At 44.9% G+C, this 19,917-nt stretch overlaps 1 protein-coding gene across 1 annotated transcript in view; it reads right to left on the reverse strand.

Moving 5' to 3' along the window:
* Positions 1-344: 344 nt before the first annotated feature.
* The window catches only part of LOC141134931 (C-type lectin domain family 10 member A-like), a 58,911-nt gene continuing 39,338 nt past the window's right edge, over positions 345-19,917 (reverse strand). The window contains exons 7-9 of the mRNA XM_073624363.1: positions 14,772-14,923; positions 3,664-3,770; positions 345-1,157 (exon numbers count right to left, since the gene is read on the reverse strand). Coding sequence (XP_073480464.1) covers positions 1,007-1,157; positions 3,664-3,770; positions 14,772-14,923 — 410 coding nt within the window. The 3' untranslated portion in view covers positions 345-1,006. The remainder of the gene's footprint in view (positions 1,158-3,663; positions 3,771-14,771; positions 14,924-19,917) is intronic.

A 19,917-nucleotide genomic window follows, 5' to 3' on the forward strand; every position in this document is an offset into this window, starting at 1 on the left:
TTCGGGCCTCAAAAATGAGATAGGCCGTCAGTACATCAGGACTGATCAATTTTCAGATATACATGCCATAGTTTGTGAACTCTATAACTTTCCTATAGACTAAATAATATACACTGATTTGGGTTATTTTCTCCAAAGAAATGGAGCAGAATACATTTTGGTCTAAATTTATGAAGAACGATTTTTTATTTGCAAGGTTTTATAACAGCAATGAAGAAAAACACATTATTTTCCAAAATGTTCAATTTTTTTTTTGTTAATTTAGCAAAAAGTAGAAAACCCAGTGGGGATAAAATACCCCCAAAAGAAAGCTTTATTTATGTGAAAAAAATGATAAAAATTTAATTTGTGTACAGTTCTGCATGACCGTGCAATTGTCATTCAAAGTGCGACAGTGCTGAAAGCTTAAAATTGGCCTGAGCAGGAAGGGGGTGAAAGTGCCCGGTATTGAAGTAGTTAAAGGCCTTGTCCCCTCTGGCAAGGTAACCCCCCCCCATGTTGATAACATGTGAAATGGTATGTCTCAAGAAGGAGGGTGACTCACTCGTTTGCATGCAGATCACCCTAGATAACACCCACATGTGATGCTGAGCCTCCATGTTTGAAAGAACTGAAAATCAATGAATGACTTGTGGTGGGTCAGGGACAGTCAGGCTGGGGAGGAGAGACCTAGGTGACACTGGACCTCCTCCAGCCAAGAAATTAGGCGGGGCTCTTTCTGACTCTTTGTAGCTTGTAATGCACATTGTGAGAAGCTCACAGCATGTGGTGAAATACAGGACCCTATACAACTGTGCAAGACTAAAGACAAGGTTGGAGTTCAACTTGAAAACTGCAGATTGGACACTCTGAGATCTTCCAGTTCTAGAAGAACAACAAGTCCCAGCATATCCTGCACCATTGTGTTATACAGTAGTAGATTCTATATGACTGTAGTATGATGGAGGAGCAGAAAAGGTACAGTAGATAGAGATATCAGGTGTCCTCTGGTGTCCTTCAGTCCATATCAGAAGGTCATCTTCTTCTCACAGATGTACTTTACTTTTTCAGAACAGTGAGCATCATTCCAGTCATATCCATACCTTAACGCAGCACAGTCTTCCCCTCCTCCGAGACCATGATCCTCCCAATCATCGGGCTGATCCTCCCCCCAGAACCTGAAGGACAGAAGTGACAATAGGGTTTTAGACCAATACAGGAACTGAGCAGAACTGGGACCTCAGAAATGCTATAAAATGAGATTTAACAGGTGTGAGCCCAACAACTGTGATCGGCTGCAAGGGAACTCACCAAACACTACAATTTAATGGTACAATCTACTAAGGTTAGATCAGTGGTGGCCAACCCTATATACATACATCTTCCTCCCACCTCTTTCCCTGATTGAATATGTGAAGAGTTTACTCCTCCAGGTCCTTTATATGAGAAGTTCTTCCCCTTCACTCCTTTACCTATTGGTCTATGTGAGGAGTTCTTTCCCTCATCTCTTTCCTACATTGGCTATGTGAGGAGTAGGGATCAGCCAATGGTTTGCCTTAAACCTAGGCTCTTAGGGTGTTTGGAAGAATGGCCAAACAGGCTCTTAGGGTGTTTGGAAGAATGGCCAAACTTTTGGCCCCCTGTGCGCTGGGAGCTGAGCATCATCTATAGAAATGGTATTTCTACCGCTTCTATTTTAACAGCTTCCTACTGTCAGTGGTTCCTAAAGAAGCAGCAAGTGCTGGTACCCGCTGCGTCCCTAGCAACCATCTCTGGCACATTACTCACATGGGTGGGAATCTACAATTACATTAGCAAAGGGACAGGGATAACAGCAACTGCCACTGGCCATATTTGGTTAATGATGTCACTACTTTCCCCTCCCCTTATATAGCGAGCAGTACCATTGGGAATAGCCATGTACATCAGGTCAACCCAATTTTTAATTCTGACAAGCCGGCAGGCATAGGGCATCCTGATATATGATGGATTTACAAGGAGGGACTTTTTTTTGGGTATTTTTAGTTTTTATTTATGGGTTACACAGTTAATATGCACTTCCTACTCATTAACATGACGGGAGGCGGTATGTGTAGGCCCCCATATTTTTAACAGGGGCTTCCAAATTCTGATGAGCTCCCCCCATAATCCTAGGGAACAGGACCTTATCTTCATCAACATGAGGATAAGGTGCTTTGCCAGGGGGTCCTCCCTGGCATGGCATCCCTCCAAGTTAAGGTCATGTGGCCTAGCATCGCTCAGGAGGGTGAAAAAAAACTGAAACGGGGGCGTTCCGCCCATCCCTAATTAAGTTAAAAAGCCTTCTGTGTGCAGCAGCCTCCCTCAGCCCTAATACTTGCCTAAGCCCCATCTCGAACCAGCAATGTTGCAGGAGTGTTTTGGCTGCCTGGGACTCTCCCTTCTCATTGGCTGTGACAGAAATGCAACACCATTGGCTCCTGTTGCTGTCAATCAAAGTAATTCAGCCAATGAGGAGCGAGAGGGGCGGGGCTAAACTGTGCCTCCATGTCTGCCCCCTTGTGGGGGCACTCGACAGGAAGGAGGGGCCAGGAACGTCGACGGGGACCCGTGAAGAGGAGGATCTGAGCTGCTCTGTGCAAAACCATTACCCAGGGCAGATAAGTATGACATGTTTGTTTTTTTTTAAAGAAAAAAAACTGAAACTTTAGTATCACTTTAAGGATATGAAAGCATTGCCAATAGGATCCACAAGTTTTAGGATACTCACCTTTCACTCACACAAAGAGGCAAGAGGGTGCAAATCAAGTACATAGATCAGGAGAAGAGGCAACACCCCGCTGGAACCTTTTTCTACAGAGTCAGTCCCTCTACCCAGCCCCCCCCTGGTATGTTCTGCTCAAAAGGGCTTGCTCATAAAGACTGACTCTGGAAAAATGGATGCCACTGGAAAAATGGATGAAAAACGACACAGGGTTCGCACATGTGCAGAGTGTGGGACTCCGGAGTATGGATTTTGAGCTGAAAAAAAAATTCTTACAGCTTTCCCGGGATTTTGGTATTTCTGAACGTTTGGGGATTTCAAAGTGCCGTGGGAGAGAAGAAATCTCCAACCCAGTGTCCGGGCTTTGTTGAAGACCAGCAGGGTGTGTGTGAAGAACTGAGAAAATTTCAGGGCTTCATCCACGAGGGAGGTGTGCTCCCATTTTGTAGACAGGGCTTCACCTTAGGAGACGGGTGAGAGCCAGTATCAATGGGCGCATTAAGGAGGAGCTGTGTGCCCTAATGAGGAACTGTGTTCATTGACAGGCTTGAAGATATGTGCATTGAAGAGACGTTGGTCTGAGGGACACATTACTAAGAGCAGAAGTACTGCTGAAGAAAGAGCCAGGTGGCTTGATATTTTTTTGCCTGTTTATGCTGTGGACTTTACAGTAATCTGTTTTCATAAAAGTGGGCTACCAGGCCCTTAAAACTGGCTTGGATTTCACTAAAAAAACGCATCTACCACTGAGTCCAGTCACCCTATGTCACAGTACAGTATTGTTTTCTGGGTGACAAAGTATTGTACAGCACTGGGTGGAGTGAATTAAAGTCTTAACAATGTGCTCAAGGATCCATAGGTGTGCCACCTTTTCAGATCATTTTGCCAGATCTTAGAGATATGTGAGAAGGATTCTGATATTTGAGGTTTCATTGTCTTACTTTGGAGTTATGTCATAAGGCGTTCCATCCACCCATCTCCAGGTTCCATCCGCATCTGTTAGACCGATCCAAAAGAATTCTTTGTTTGCAATCCCACGCAGAAAATTCTTAAGAAAGACAAAATATAGAAGTTGTTAGAAGATGAATTATTATACACACAATGGCTGATTAGGTCACATGACAGTTGGGCTACCAGTATATTTTAGGGTTTGGGAGGAAACTGGGGAACTGGGAGGAAATCCACTAAAATGATGAGAACACGTCACACCCCAACACAAATGTAATCTTCCCCCGGAGACAAAGACATGGTACAACTTATCTCCAGGCTCATGACACCCCTGAGGTCAGCCTTAGAAAATAGACAGCAAAGTCAAGGTTGAAAAATTGAGAAGAGAGGAAATTTATTCTACAATAGCAATGTTTTGGCTGTGTGTGGTGATTCATTATAACCTCATGACATTAACATCTGAGGATCATGCCTAGAAACCAATTCATTCTGAAAAAAGAAAAAATATTTCCACAAAAAAATTATGTAAACTTGTCCTAATATAAACACAGGAGGTGCCACTGCTGATCTCCTACTAAATATACCAGATTGGTATATTCTACTTTAGCCTACTGGTATCCTTGGATGAATTCTTATTCCGGGTCGGTGAATCAAAACACCAAAGCCACAGAGTCAGCATGAGAGCCTGAAAACTCATAATTTATAGGGAGACGTCAAAAATAGCCGACTCCGTGTTTCTCTTAGGACAGGTTTCCTTTAGTGTTGTAAATGTATGTGTGCGGTCAGAGCATTATGCTGTGAAACATCCACAATGGCACCATCCCAAAAATGTATAGAAGAACAGGGGAAGGATGGAAAATTTGGTACTGGTATTTCAAGTTGGGCTTCTTTTTTTGTGGCTTATTACTATTTGGGATGACAACCTAGTTCTATGTTCCTTTTGAGACGAGGTAAGTTTGGTTGTTAGACAGAAGAGCACCCTTCTTTTTTGGCCCTTTGATGCGTGTATTGGATCTTTTCCTTTTTTGGTTTATGTCTCCCCCATGGAGTATCCCCTTGTGTCTCCCTCTCCCCTTTCTTTCCTTCCTTCCTTTCTTATCCCCCCCTCCCCCCAATTTCCCTCTGCCCCCCTCTTCTACTGGCTGTTTTTTTTTTTTGCATTCTCTCTGCTGCATTATATCTATTTGCATTATTTATACTTGACAAAGGATTTTTTGCATATATTGTGTTATGTATGTATTTAATATGCTATTACATAGTTACATAGTAGGCGTGGTTGAATAAAGACATAAGTCCATCAAGTCCAAACTATGTGTGTGATATATTATGTCAGTATTATATTGTATATCCCTGTATGTTGTGGTCATTCAGGTGCTTATCTAATAGTTTCTTGAAGCTATCAATGCTCCCCGCTGAGACCACCGCCTGTGGAAGGGAATTCCACATCCTAACCGCTCTTACAGTAAAGAACACAGACTCTTGTAGAGTGGGAGAATTATCGTTTTATCTCTGGAGTTGATCCCTTTTTAATGCCAATATTCTGTTTGCTTTGCTTGCAGCAGCTTGGCATTGCATACTTTTGCTGAGCCTATCATCTACTAGGACCCCCAGGTCCTTTTCCATCCTAGATTTCCCCCAGAGGTTCTCCCCCCAGTGTGTAGATTGCATTCATATTCTGGTGTTGAGTGTTTTTCATATATCTCAGCTGGTCATCATCAAGTGTTAACCATGAGAAAGCAATTTGTTGCGAAACGCGTCATCCGATATGCTTCTTTGTACAGTGTTTGTTTTACAATTGCTACCTGTTTGATGTGACCAGTTTATCCTGTTGACTTGATTTTAATGATGGTACTATGGTTTTAAGGAATTTAATAATAAAATCAGTGATTGTAAAGGCAGAAGGTGCATTCTATGCATTAAGATAAAAAACCTTCTGTGTGCAGCAGCCCCCCTCAATACTTACCTGAGGTCCCTCTAGATCCGGCGATGTTGCAGGAGAGTCTCGGCTGCCGAGACTTCCCCATTGGCTCCCGCTGCTGTCAAGCAAAGTCAATCAGCCAGCCAATGAGGAGAGAGAGGTGATGGTGCTGAGCCGCGGCCCCATGTCTGAATGGACACACAGAGCTGTGGTTCGGTTTGGGTGCTGTCAGGAAGGCTCTGTCAGAAGACAGAATAATAGTGTCAGACAAATCCCTGTTCCCTGAATATCTAGAAGAGGTGCATTAGTGCGTGCTAACGTGCGAACGCATATGCGCATGTCCAGAATGCCAACAAATATGCTCATGCATGTACAAATGTGCGTGGCGCATCTCAGGATAGATAAGGGCACCAAATGGACTATTTAAGCTGGATCAGCACCCAGGATCAGTGCCGTCTCATCTACAGTGTTCTGCGATTTGTCCTGTTCCCTGTTATCTGCATCTGCTCTTGAAATACTGACACGGTTTGTTCCTAATTATTCCTGCTATCCACCTGATTCAACCCAGGTTTGTTCTTTGACCATTCTCCTGCCTCCGCATCTGTACTTGATCTGATCGTTCTGTGTGTGACCTGGCTTGTCTGACTCTGCTTATGTTCCAGCCTATTTGGAGCTGCCATGTTGCCAGCACCCGTCCATCTGCCACTGGAACCCGCTCTACGGCTAAAACTCCCAGCCTGTTCCTGCCCTCAGGAGATCCGCTGCCATCTGGCGTACTATTCCACCATTGGTTGAAGAGACTTTTTGTGACGTCACCACGCATCAGCTGGCAGTCTGAAAGCTCGCGGCTGTGTCTGTATCGATTTCTTTGTTTTTTTTGTGCAAGACTTGGAATAAAACAACCATTTCTACTGCTACTGATTTATTAAAGGAAATGCACTTACATGAAAAGACGATTAAAACAGCATGTACTGGACACAGTGGTTTCAGAGGTAGATTCTCCAAACACGATGACAGGAAATGACGCTATCACTAGCGTCATTTCCTGTTATCGCGTTTGGAGAATCTACCTCTGAAACCACTGTGTCCAGTACATGCTGTTTTAATTGTCTTTTCATGTAAGTGCATTCTCTTTATTAAATCTTGGTAAAAAAAGGTTTTACACTATTGTGGCTTTTGTCTCTCATTTGGGGTATATGACCTGAGGTCACGGTTGGAGTAAAAGAAATCTGATGTTTTCCCTAGTGGTGGCTTGAAGTTTCTGTTGAGCGGACCTCCTTACAGACGTGGAGTTTTTCCAGACATACAAGCCTATGTTGACCCCCCCATAATAGGTGGTCAACGCTGTTTGGTAAGGGCACATCCTATTTTTTTGGTGGTAGTCGCACAAGGTAGAGGAAGTTGGTGGCACAGCATTCAAACTTTCACTATTGTGTCATGTTTGTGACTTTTGGACTTACTTGTGTATATGGTAGGTGTTAACACAATTAAGGGTTCTCATTGACTATGGCCTCTTTTTCCACCCAGCTGCTCCATTCATCCATTCATAGAAGATATACTACAGCTTCTATGAATGGAACACCAACTATGAATGGAGGGGGCAGACCTAATGATCATCCACCCATCCTCCATTCAGAGATCATTTCCCATTCATAGAATAAAGAGGGTTTTTTTTTTAATTACTCAGGTGTATTGGTAATACTTCAATCATGAAGCCAGAAGGATATTCATAAGAAAATTGTTGTTTTTTTCCCTAAAGGAAACCTATAATTAGAGAAGAACATAGGTTTTCCTTGCTTACCTCCTAAACATGCCAGTGGCCTGGCTAGAACTCCAGCCAAAACGTTTTCTTTCTACTTTTTAACATACCGGGAAGGAAATAGAACCTCCATCAAGTCTTCATTGTAACATGAAAAGAGATGAGGAGCACTGGATTGCAGTGGCGGCCGCTCCATTAGGGGCGAAGGGGCGCCGCCCCCCTAATCAATGCACCCGGCCCCAATCTCCAATGTCTTTATGGACCTTGCTTTGTGCACTGGTCCATATCATTTGGTGGAGAGGGGATTATGGTGTGGGGTTGTTTTTCAGGGGTGGGGCTTGGCCCCTTAGTTCCAGTGAAGGGAACTTTTAAGGCGTCAGCATACCAAGACATTTTGGACAATTCCAGGCTCCATTGTGGGAACAGTTTGGAGATGGCCTTTTCCTGTTCTAACATTACTGCGCACCAGTGCACAAAGCAAGGTCCATAAAGACATGGGTGAGCGAGTTTGGGGTGGAGGAACTTGACTGGCCTACACAGAGTCCTGACCTCAATCCAACAGAACATCTTTGGGATGAATTAGATTGGAGACTGCAAAACAGACCTTCTCGTCCAACATCAGTGCCTGACCTCAAAAATGCTCTGTAAGAATAGTCAAACATTCCCATAGACACACTCCAAAACCTTCTGGACAGCAGGAGACTCCAAGTCAGGCTTTCTCATACAACATCAGTGCCTGACCACACAAATGCGCTTCTAGAAGAAAGGTCAAACATTCCCATAGACACACTCCTAAACCTTGTAGACAGTCTTCCCAGAAGAGTTGAAGCTGTTATAGCTGCAAAGGGTGGGCCAACTCAATATTGAACCCCATGGACTAAGACTGGGATGTCATTAAAGTTCATTTTTGTCTGTATATAATTCAGCACTTTTTTTTTCAATGTTTGATAATCATTTTTCATTTAGAAATCAAAGAACTTTGTCTCTGTGAAGAAGCTACAGCAGTGTAAGCTCTGTAACATTCCTGTCTGGATGAGGCAGCAAGTGACACACACATTTTTTTAAATGTCAGAATTTCACCAAGAGATTCTACAAGGGTGCAGATTTCTGTTAAAACATGTAGTGTTGGCTACCGTGTGTGTGAAAAGGGTTAACTATTCATTTGACCTGACGCAGTCATAATCTCTCTCAGTCTACTAGTGCTTAGATTGTTGTCCTCCAAACTGGACAATCTCTTCACAGGGTGAGGCTGGGCGCATAATTAAGGAAAATTGTTATCCATACTTACCGTAATTTTCCTTTCCTGGATCCTCCCAGTGTCAGCCTACTATGGGTTAGCTCCACCCTCTCTGACCCCTCCAGGACCACCTCTTTTTTAGCCCATAAAGGGCGGCTGTCTGCCCACACCAGTGTTCAAAAATACCCACCTTGTGATAAGTGAGAATCCCCGGCTGACATGGGGAGGATCCAGGAAAGGAAAATTACGGTAAGTATGGATAACAATTTTCCTTATTCCTGGACCTCCCCATGTCAGCCTACTATGGGATGTACCAAGCAATATTAAGAAGGGAGGGAAGACAAAAAATAAAAAATAAGCCAAACCCTCAATGCAATGCTACTCAAATTTTTTAATGGGCAGCAGCCGCCGTAATAACCGTAAAGCCAAATGTTTCCTCAGGCGAACAAGCCACATTAAGTCTGTAATGCCTAATGAAAAATGTGTTGGGCGCACTTCAGCTTGCTGCTCTGCAAACTACCTCAGGGGCGACCTTCGCGTATGCTGCCCAGGATGCTGCCATACCCCGTATCGAATGTGCTTTGATCTCTGAAGGAGGAGGAAGGCCCAGTGTTCTGAATGCAATATGCCAGGTCTTGACAATCCAGGAAGACACAACTCTAGATGTTGCTGGCATACCCTTTTAAGGCACCATTGGGAAAACCTACAGCTGATCTTGTTTTCAAAAGCTTTTAGTCCATTTCAGGTAAGTTGATAAAACCAGAAACCAGGTCTAACCTACTCCACTCATCATCAGCTGTATCTGCTGGAAAGGCTGGGAGATTGATCTCCCAGTTCATAAGAAATTATGTGGCCACCTTAGGTAGAAAGCTTGGTACCGGCCTAAGGACTATCTTGTCTGGGAGCACCAAGCAATATGGTTCTTTAGATGAGAAGGCGCACAACTCGGAGACTCTTCTAGCCGAGGCACCGGCTAACAAAAACAAAAAAACTGTTAAAAGAAATAATGAACAAGAGAAAGCTTGATCAAGCGGCGGAACAGGCAAGGTTCTCAAGACTAGTGTTAAGTCCCATTTTGGAAAAAACAATTTCAATGGAGGTCTGATTTCTATGGCTGCCCCTAAAAATCAGATCACCAACAGATGTAGAGCACATCTTGTACATGACATAGCCAACAAGGCGGGGATTTGACCCTTCAGGGAATTGTAAGCTAACCCTTTCTTGAGACAACTCTGCAGAAACTCCAAAATGTTTGATACTGAAGGAGATCCAAGGTCCCAACCCCTTTCTGTAGTATTCCAGATCCGGTGATAGGTTACATTCATGGACCTCTTACGAGCCTGTAATAATGTCTCCACTACACGGCCCAAGAGATCCAAGCCAGGTAAAGCCCCCCTTTCACTTCCAAGTCATTAACTTCAAACTCCTGGGGTTCGGGTGTCAGGCCCCACTCTGCAGAAAGAGATTCTGACAAGGAGACAGTGGGATTTTTGAGCCCAACTTTATCCTCCAAGCCAGAGGAAACCGCAGCTTCCTAAGCCAGGTAGGACTACTATTGCTGTGACCCTTTCTCGCTGAATCTTCAGCAGGATTGAGAGCCAGTGGAAGCGGCGGGAACACATACACCAAGGGGAAGTTTCAAGGCCTGGTCAGAGCACCCTGACCCAACGTCTGTGGATGCCAGGTCCGGGAGAAGAACCAAGGAAGTTGACAATTCTCCTCCGATGCCATAAGATCTATTGAAGGCGTCTCCCAGACCCTGAAGATCTTGCGTAGGTACTTGGGGTTGAGGCCACATTCGTTGTAATCCCCAAAGCTTTGACTCAAGCGATCTGCTAAAACATTCCCGGGCCCTGAGAGATAAGATGCTGTAAGAGAGCCAAGATTCTTCTTCTGCCCATAGGAAGATTTGACATGCCACCTGATGGAGAGGGCAACTTCTTGTGCCCCGTTGATGAGATACAAAAGCCACCGTAGTTTTGTTGTCCAAATGGATCTTGGCAGCTCGACCACGCAACATAGGTTGGAATGCTAAGAGAGCGCGTCTGACAGCATCCAATCCCAGGAAATTTTAACTCCTCGCACCACAAAGGTTCCATTGGCCTTGAACCTGCTGTCCCAGGCAGTGTGCCCCCCAGCCTGCCAGACTGGCATTGGTCGTCACCACTATTGGTTCTGAGGCCTTCAATGGAACTCCATGGGAAAGATTGTGAGCTACTGACCACCAAACCAGGGACCAGATTATCGGAATTGGCAGATAGATTTTCTGGAACAAGGAGTGACGATCCCACTGAAGAAGAAAGTTGCATTGAAACCTCCTTCTGCGCCACCTGACCCACAGGACTACTGGAATTGTGGCCGATAGAACCCCCGGATACTGCATGCATTCCTTCACCATCATAGAAGGCCTGGTCATCACTGCTTTTGTCTGAGACTGGATCTCATGGACCTTCCTCTGAGGAAGAGGAACACGACCCACGACCCTCTGGCTCTTCCGAAAGTTGATCAACCAAACAAAACGAGCTAGTGTTTTGCAGGTGAGATTCACATGATCTAGAAGGAGCTCTTTTGACAGACCCAGAAGTAGCATGTTGTCTAGATAATGGAATATTTGCACTCTCTTGACCCTGAGAGTCGCGATGATAGCAGATAGTAGCTTTGAAAATGTTCTCGGAGCCATGCAGAGACCGAATGGGAGACACTGAAATTGAAAATGGAAACATGAAGATACGCATCCGCCAGATCGATGGAAACCATCCAGTCTCCTGACTCCATAACCGAAATGATCCTTTCCAATGACTCCATTTTGAATGGTGGAACCTTCATGTAAGAATTCCGGACTTTGAAGTCCAAAACTGGTCTGAAACCCCCTGAAGCCTCTGGGGCCAAAAAACGGAGGGGAACATACTCTTTGACCCAATTACTGCCTTGGAACCGGAATGATGGCCCTTGCTGCCAACAGCACCCCTATATATCCTTGCAAACATTGCCTCCTTTCCAAAACTGTAGGAAATCGAGTTTCTACAAAGAAGGTCTGAGGCAGCCTGGTTCTGAACTCAAGATGATAACGTGATCGAATGATGACTACAATCCAGGCATCCCTTATTTTGTCCACCCAAACCCCCCCGAATTGGGATAGTCTTGCTCCTACTTGAGAGGGTTGAGCGGAGACACCTTCAGAAGAACTTATTTGAAGCCTTAGGAGCTTTGTTGGCCCTGGGCTTGGAACGCTTCTGGAAGGTTGAACCGGCTCCCTTCCACTGACTGAAAAAATGGCCTACCAGGTCTGTAAGCACTAGCCTCTCTGAAACCTTTTTTGGATCTCTTGTTAAACCAAAAGGGCTGCCATTGTCTTTTTCTCTTCTGCGGGATTAGGCCAGATCTACTGCCGGAAACCTGCTGAATTGCTGATTCTAAAGTCTTCCCGAAGAGCAGCTTCCGTCAAATAGAACCGAACACAGACTGTGCTTAGGAGCCTTACCGGCCGACCAATGCTTCAACCATAAGACTCTGCAGGCTGTGACGGAATGAGCCATTATATTTGCTGTCATCTTGACCTGGTCGACAGCCACTTCAGCCACAAGCTCTACAGCAGTCTTGACAAACTGTAAAGGAGAAGAACTGCCACTTCCCCGACTTTCATCCGAACATCCATCCACCAGCTCCGCTACCCACACTCTAAGGGCTGCTGCCACAGAAGCGAGTGCTACCGCCGGTCTGCAGGCTGCTCCGGCCAAACTATACAACCTTTTTAGGTCTGCATTTATTCTGCGATCCATAGGATCCCTAAAAGAGACCGAATCCCCCAGCAGAAGCCTAAAGTGGCGGGCAAATCTCTGTAATGAAGCATCCACCTTAGGCGTAGTGTCCCAAGGGGTACAGCTTCAATACTCTATTATGTACATTGAGCTTCTTCTCAGGCCTCGCCTACTCATCGTCAATTACTTCTTTAATCTCAGAAATTAATGGGAAGGAAGGAAATGATTTCTTTAAATACAGGTAGTATCTCTGCTGTTTCTTAGGAGGCGACGATTCTTCCTGCCACTCCATCGCATCCTTAACAGCCTCCACCAAGGGGGGAACCAGAGCAAGAATCAAATGTATGCGATTCCGAGACCATTTCTGCCTCAGATGGATCTGAAACGACTTCAGAGTTAAAACGCACTGAAAACACATGATCTGAATCTGCAGATGCTGAAGATACAGCAGGATGAGCAAGATTCCTTGAAACACTCTTTAACCCTTCCTTGACTGCGTGCTTAATGTAGGATTTAACCTGGCATGCTTTCTCAGCATTGTCCTGAGCCACCTCCTTGAAGCAGGATGCACATACCAGCTTTCCTGGGAGGACCTCAGCTGAGCAGGCCCAACAGGGTCTTTCTTCTGCCTGGGCTGGCAATGAAGACTTATCAGAAGAAGAGGATCTTTCTTCTGTGTCTGCTCCCGGATTTGCTCTTTCTAGAGGCTTTCCGATGTCTTGACCTCTCTTGGCTCGGGTCCGAGCGACTAAAATGAGGTAAGGGCGAGGGAGGTCTGGAATGCCATGACAACGGGCATCTATCCAGCTGCATGCAACTCTGTGACTTGTCATGTCAAGTCCCTTTTTTACTCCATTGAGACTGGAATGCTGATTTGGAACCTCTTTGCGGGTGTTTATCCCGCACTGGGCCCTTCTCTCTGTAAAACACAGAGGATGTGCTCTCTTTTTTTTTTCTTTTATAAATAAATAAAATAAATAAATAACTTTTTTTTTTTTTTTTTTTAAACAAAAAATAAAATCAATTAAAATAAACTTCTCAATCCAAATCTTCAGTGCTAAGGCAGCTAGGCAGGCAGGCACAATTCCCCAGACCTATAAGGCACGGAATAATATAAACACTCTGACAGACAACTAACACAGCAGTAATCAATGAGAGTCCTGGAAGTGAGGCTTACCAGAGCAGTGCAGCAGATTGATCAGTTGGAGGCTGAGATTAGAGTAGTAGAGCAGTGATGAGTCCTCCTGCACACAGAGAGGCTCAGAGAGTGCCCTGGCATGCCAGTGTTTCGTCAGATTTGGCGACCCGTCAGAATGTGTAACGGAAGTGACGTTTTGTCGCCGTCATCTTGCTACACCCCGCAATCCTCCATAGTAAGGATACAGTGAGAAGGGGAAAGCGGACATCTTGTTACACCCACCGGAGTTTTGCATTTTATTTTTATGTTTAACAGTAAACTGAGTTTATATAGTGAAATACAGTAGTTAAAACTCTGTCTGACTGGTTAGATGTTGAATTTTAAAAGCAGCGGCAAGCCTGCTGATCCCACAGGTTTGCTAATCTGACAGAAGTTTAATGCTTTTAAAATGAAACATCTAAACATTCAGACAGAGTTCTAAGTACTGTATTTCACTATATATACTCACTTTACTGTTAAAAATAAGTGTAAAATGCAAAACTCCGGTGGGTGTAACAAGATGTCTGCTTCCCCTTCTCAGTATATCCTTACTGTGGAGGAGTGCGGGGTGTAGCAAAATGGCGGTGATGAAACGTCACTTCCGTTACACATTCTGACGTGTCGCCTAATCTGACGAAACACGCCTAGAGGACAGAGCCTGCTGCAAATCAGCAATGAACATTCTGGTGTTTGCTAGGCAACCCAAAGACCTTCCTGAAAGGAATACATGTGGGGGCGGTAAACTACAAGTCCCAGTGAGCCAAACCACTGCCTGAACACACAAAAACATGGAAGGAGAGAGTGCGAGCACCTGCCTAACAAAGGTATATACAGTCATTTATACTGCCAGTGAACTTTGCCAGTAATACATAGTCATTTATACTGCAGCTTAATATCCCAGCACCACGGGAACCCACCTCCTCAGGAGATTTACAGCCTATATGGGGGTTCTTCTGAAACGGGAGAGGCTGAACCCGAACAGGATGGATGGTGGATGGAGAAAAAAATTAAATAAATAAAAATAATAATAATCTTTAAAAGGCGTCCGGAGGGAGTACGAAAAAATAACACTGTGTGGGCAGACAGCCTCCCTTTATGGGCTAAAAAAAAAGGTGGTCCTGGAGGGGTCAGAGAGGGTGGAGCTGACCCATAGTAGGCTGACATGGGGAGGTCCAGGAAAATTATACACTGCTGGTAGTGATGTGATCTGACAGTGGGACTATTACAATAGGAAGTGTATATCTGTGCATACCATCTCTTCCTCGCTGTTAATGACCACCAGATGGGCCTCCTTGTTCTCGCACTCTTTATTAGAGGTGTTCCATGGTTTTGAGCCTGAAGACAAGTAGTAACAGCTGGGTCCATAGTGTCTCCATCCCTCACTGCATAATGGATTGGAGGAGCCTGAGGGAGCAAGAAAGAGGATTATGTGGGTGACGCTGGATTGTTATGGTTATAGCCGTACAGTTCAGCCAAGATGGTAAAATTATAATAAAAGGAAATCAGGCACAGCACGCAGACGTAAATTTTGTGGGGACAATGGGGCTACTCTACTACATGCCAACATCCCTTTATCACTGAAAAAATTGTAAATTTCCCTTAATGGGAATTTAAAGGGCACTTATCATCAAAACACATATATTTAAAATTATGTAATACTTTTATTAGTACTGTTTTGTTACACTATGTGATTTATTATCGCTCTGTGCCTTCAAGATTTGTTCCCTCTGTCTATCTGAACTCTCTCTCCTACCATAGTTCTGTATATTCTCCTCCCCTTCCTCTCTCTGGTTCATTGTGCTCAGTATACCTCATTGCTGTAACAACTTTACATGTGGCTTACAACACCAATGTTTTTCTACCTATGAAAATCCATCATTAAACGGAGCATTCGAAAGAATCATCGTCTGTCTCCATACAGTGAGTTTATTCATTGAGTTAAGCTGTCTGAATTGATGCAAGGGCTAAATAGATCACCAGGTCATGTAAGCCCTATATGAGTTCCACAAGGGAGTTCCACAGCCTAATTAAGATTTCTGCATGACAGTACTGATACAGACAAGATTTGCTGCTCTCATTGCAAGAAATAATGAGTCTGCAGCACGTGGAAGCCTCATAACCTGAGTCCAGGATGCAGGGTGTCAAATTATAGCACACAGATCCTGCCTGCTTATTACTCAGACATTTATCTGGCATGGGTTACCACGACTCTGAATGTGAATACACAGCAAACCCAGCACAAGATCCTGAGCCAACTGAGTTACTCAAAGGCTCAGTCAAACCAACTTGGAAAGTAATGAAGAATTATGAAGCTTTAACCAGTTGCCGCCCGCCGCACACCGATGTACGTTGGCACAATGGCACGGGCAGGCATAAGGGCTTACCTTTACGTCCCTGCCTGTCAGTGGGCGGGGGGTCCGATCGGATCCCCACCGGTGCCTGCGGCGGCACCGTCAGGAGCGATCCGAGGTGAGGGGGAGGCCACTGATTCATTGCCACACCCTCACGATTGCTCCTGGCGAATGAGAATCTTCCTCTGCTACTGTAATGTAAACGGCAGAGGAAGTTATGTCATCGCTCCTCGTGAAGCCTTTTCGTTCCGGCTTCCGAGGAGAGAAGACATCAATTAAGTGCACCAAACACCACACGTACAGTAGAACACTCTGGGCACACTAATCACCCCCCAATCACCCCCCTGTACCCCCTGTCACAGTGACACCAATAGCAGTTTTTTTTTTCTGATTATTGCAATGGTGTCATTTTGTGACAGTTATAAGTGGTAGGGCAGTTAGTGGTAGCCCCTTTAGTTCTAGGGTACCCCCCTAACCCCCCCTAATAAAGTTTTAACCCCTTGATCACCCCCCATTGCCAGTGTCACTAAGAGATCATTTATCTAATCGCTGTATTAGTGTCACAGGTGACGCTAGTTAGGCAGGTAAGTATTTAGGTTCCCGTCAGGTGTTTATAGCGTCAGGTACCACCATATACTACCTAGTAAAGGTTTTAACCCCCGATTGCCCCCTAGTTAACCCTTTCACCAGTGATCACCGTACAACTGTTACGGGTGACGCTGGTTAGTTAGTTAGTTTTTTTATAGTGTCAGGGCACCCGCCGTTTATTACCTAATAATGGTTTAACCCCCTGCGGGTGATACAAGTTAGGTTTTAGGATCAGATAGGGTCTGCGTCGCCCCAGGCAGTGTCAGGTTAGTACGATTAGCGCTAACAACCACGCACACAGCATACACCTCCCTTAGTGGTGTAGTATCTGAACAGATCAATATCTGATCCGATCAGATCTATACTAGCGTCCCCAGCAGTTTAGGGTTCCCAAAAATGCAGTGTTAGCAGAATCAGCCCAGATACCTGCGTTTTGCCCCTCCGCCCAGCCCACCCAAGTGCAGTATCGATCGATCACTGTCACTTACAAAACACTAAACACATAATTGCAGCGTTCGCAGAGTCAGGCCTGATCCCTGCGATCGCTAACAGTTTTTTGGTAGCGTTTTGAATCAGTCGCTAACAGTCAGGAGCTTTTTTACCTGTGAGTCTCACTAGTGTACCCCTAAATTTAGAGCCCAAAATGGCAAATCGAAGGTACACTAGTGAAGAGGCCTACACGTTTCTGAGCATGACAGATAGTGAAGAGGAAGTCACTCATCTGTCAGATTCAGGCTCAGAATACGATCCTGTAGAGGACAGCGGCTCCATGACAGATAGCTCTGACGACGGAGTTGTGGTCCCTGCCAAGGTCAGGCGTACCAGACCCCAATCTTCTTCTGTCCTTGAAGTGCAAGAACGGCAGGTCCCTCGTATGGAGCAGAGCAGTACTAGCGCCGCTATTCCTTCTGGTGAACTGGCAAGCACCAGAGGCCTAGTACACCCTGGTCGTACATCCAGCACTGCAGTAACACTTGGTGATGTGGCTAGTCCCATAAGTGCAGTTCAAGCTGGTGAGGTGGCAAGCACAAGTAGTTTCCCACTGCCACCAAGAAGACGAACACAGACCCGTCGTGCCCATAGTGCCCTTCCTGCTGCATTCGCCAATCCTAATTGGGAACCCACCACTTCTGCAGCACCCGTACTTCCCCCATTCACTGGCCAACCCGGCATTCAGGTGGAAACAGTTGATTTTACGTCACTTGATTTTTATTCGCTGTTTTTCACCGAAGATCTCTATAGATCTATTGTGGACCACAGCAATTTATACGCTAGTCAACACATCGCCACTGTTCCCCAGGCCTCCCTTACCAGAGATTGGAGACCAATTACGGTTTCCGAATTTAAGATCTTTCTGGGCCTATCCCTCCTCATGGGCATAACCAAAAAGAGTGAGTTGCGGTCATATTGGTCCACTGACCCAATTCACCATATGCCCGTGTTCTCTGCCTCCATGACCAGGGCACGATACGAGCAGATTTTGCGGTTCATGGACTTCAATGACAATGAACTCTGTCGTCCTCGTGGAGACCCTGAATACGATTGGCTCTACAAAATTCGGCCCCTCGTAAACCACTTCAACCCACGTTTTGCAGACTTGTTTACTCCCCATCAAGTTGTCTGCGTTGACGAGTCCCTGATTAAGTTTTCTGGCCGCTTGTCATTCAAACAGTACCTTCCCAGCAAGCGTTCCAGATACGGGGTCAAGATGTATAAGTTCTGTTATAGGGCCACAGGCTATAGATGTAGTTTTATGGTTTACGAGGGAAGAGATAGTCACGTAGAGCCAACAAACTGCCCTGACTACATAGGAAGCGCTGGCAAGATTGTGTGGGACTTGGTGTCACCCTTATTCAGAAAGGGGTACCACTTGTACTTGGACAATTATTACACAAGTGTGCCACTTTTTAGTCACTTGTTTGATCATCAGATTGGAGCATGTAGCACTGTGCGACCTAATCGCCAAGGCTGTCCCCAGCAGCTTGTAGATTCCCATCTTAGGCTGGGGGAGAGAGCCTGCTTGAAGTATAATAACTTGCTCGCTATGAAGTGGAGGGATAATAAGAATGTTTTCGTTCTCACCTCCCTTCATGCAGACACGATGGTCCAAATTCCTACGGCGACTGGTGTTGTGGAGAAACCCCTCTGTGTCCACGAATATAACCTCAATATGGGAGGGGTGGACCTCAACAACCAGTTGTTGGTGCCTTACCTAGTTGCCCGTAAGGCCAGACGCTGGTATAAAAAAGTGTCTGTATACTTATTTCAATTGGCTTTTCTGAACGCTCCTGTGCTATACAGAGATTCAGGATGGACTGGATCCTTCCTTAAATTCCAGGAAGAGATCGTCAGAGCCCTTCTGTATCCAGACGGTGCTCCACCTCACCTTCCCCAACCAAATGCAGTAAGCCGGCTGCATGAGAGGCATTTTCCTTATGTCCTCCCGAGCACCCCTACCCAACGAGCCCCCCAAAAAAGGTGTCTTGTCTGTAAAAAGCGCGGATATAGGCGTGGCACTCGCTATTATTGTCCCTCCTGTCCTGACAATCCTGGTCTTTGCATTGGTGAATATATTGAGCGCTACCATACACTAGTTGAGTTTTAGCATTGCAGAGACTAGGCACACTTTCAAAGGGTCTCCCAAGATGCCATCGCATTTTGAGAGACCCGAACCTGGAACCAGTTACAGTTACAAAAGTTACAGTTATAAAAAAAAAAAAAGTAAAAAAAAAAAAAAAGGTACAAAAAAATATAAAATAAAAAAACAAAAATAGTTGTCGTTTTATTATTCTCTCTCTCTCTATTCTCTCTCTATTGTTCTGCTCTTTTTTACTGGTTTCTATTCTGCAATGTTTTATTGTTATTATGTTTTATTATGTTTGCTTTTCAGATATGCAATTTTTTTTATACTTTACTGTTTACTGTGTTTTATTGTTAACCATTTTTTTGTTTTCAGGTACGCCATTCAGCTGCAGAGTGGATTTATTTATCTTGACAGCTACAGCGTTTGCTCCCACGATACATAAAGCCATGACTCCAGCGCTGTCAAAGGTGATTTCACCACCACAGTTAAAAAAAAGAGCATATATGCCAAAGCATGGGGGCAGCAGGGGCAGAGGAGCGATTTGCTCCTACCTTTTGCGGGTGGATGCCCCCATGCTTCAGCATATATATATTTTAGGCACAGGTTGCGTTAAAAAATGTTTTATTTTTTACTGTTTTTTTTGTATTTGCTTTGCAGGTATGGTATGTCTTACTGTTATACTGTAATGTTACTTTGTTTTTTTGTTAACCATCATTTGTTTAGCAGGTACGCCATTCATTTGCAGCGCGGATTTATTTATCTTGACAGCAACAGCTTTTGCTCCCAAGATACATAAAGCCGTGACTCCAGCGCTGTAGGAGGTGATTTCACCACCACAGTTAAAAAAAAGCATGGGGGCAGCAGGGGTGGAGGAG

This window comes from Aquarana catesbeiana, linkage group LG03, assembly GCF_042186555.1.
Source record: "Aquarana catesbeiana isolate 2022-GZ linkage group LG03, ASM4218655v1, whole genome shotgun sequence".
Lineage (NCBI taxonomy): Eukaryota > Metazoa > Chordata > Amphibia > Anura > Ranidae > Aquarana > Aquarana catesbeiana.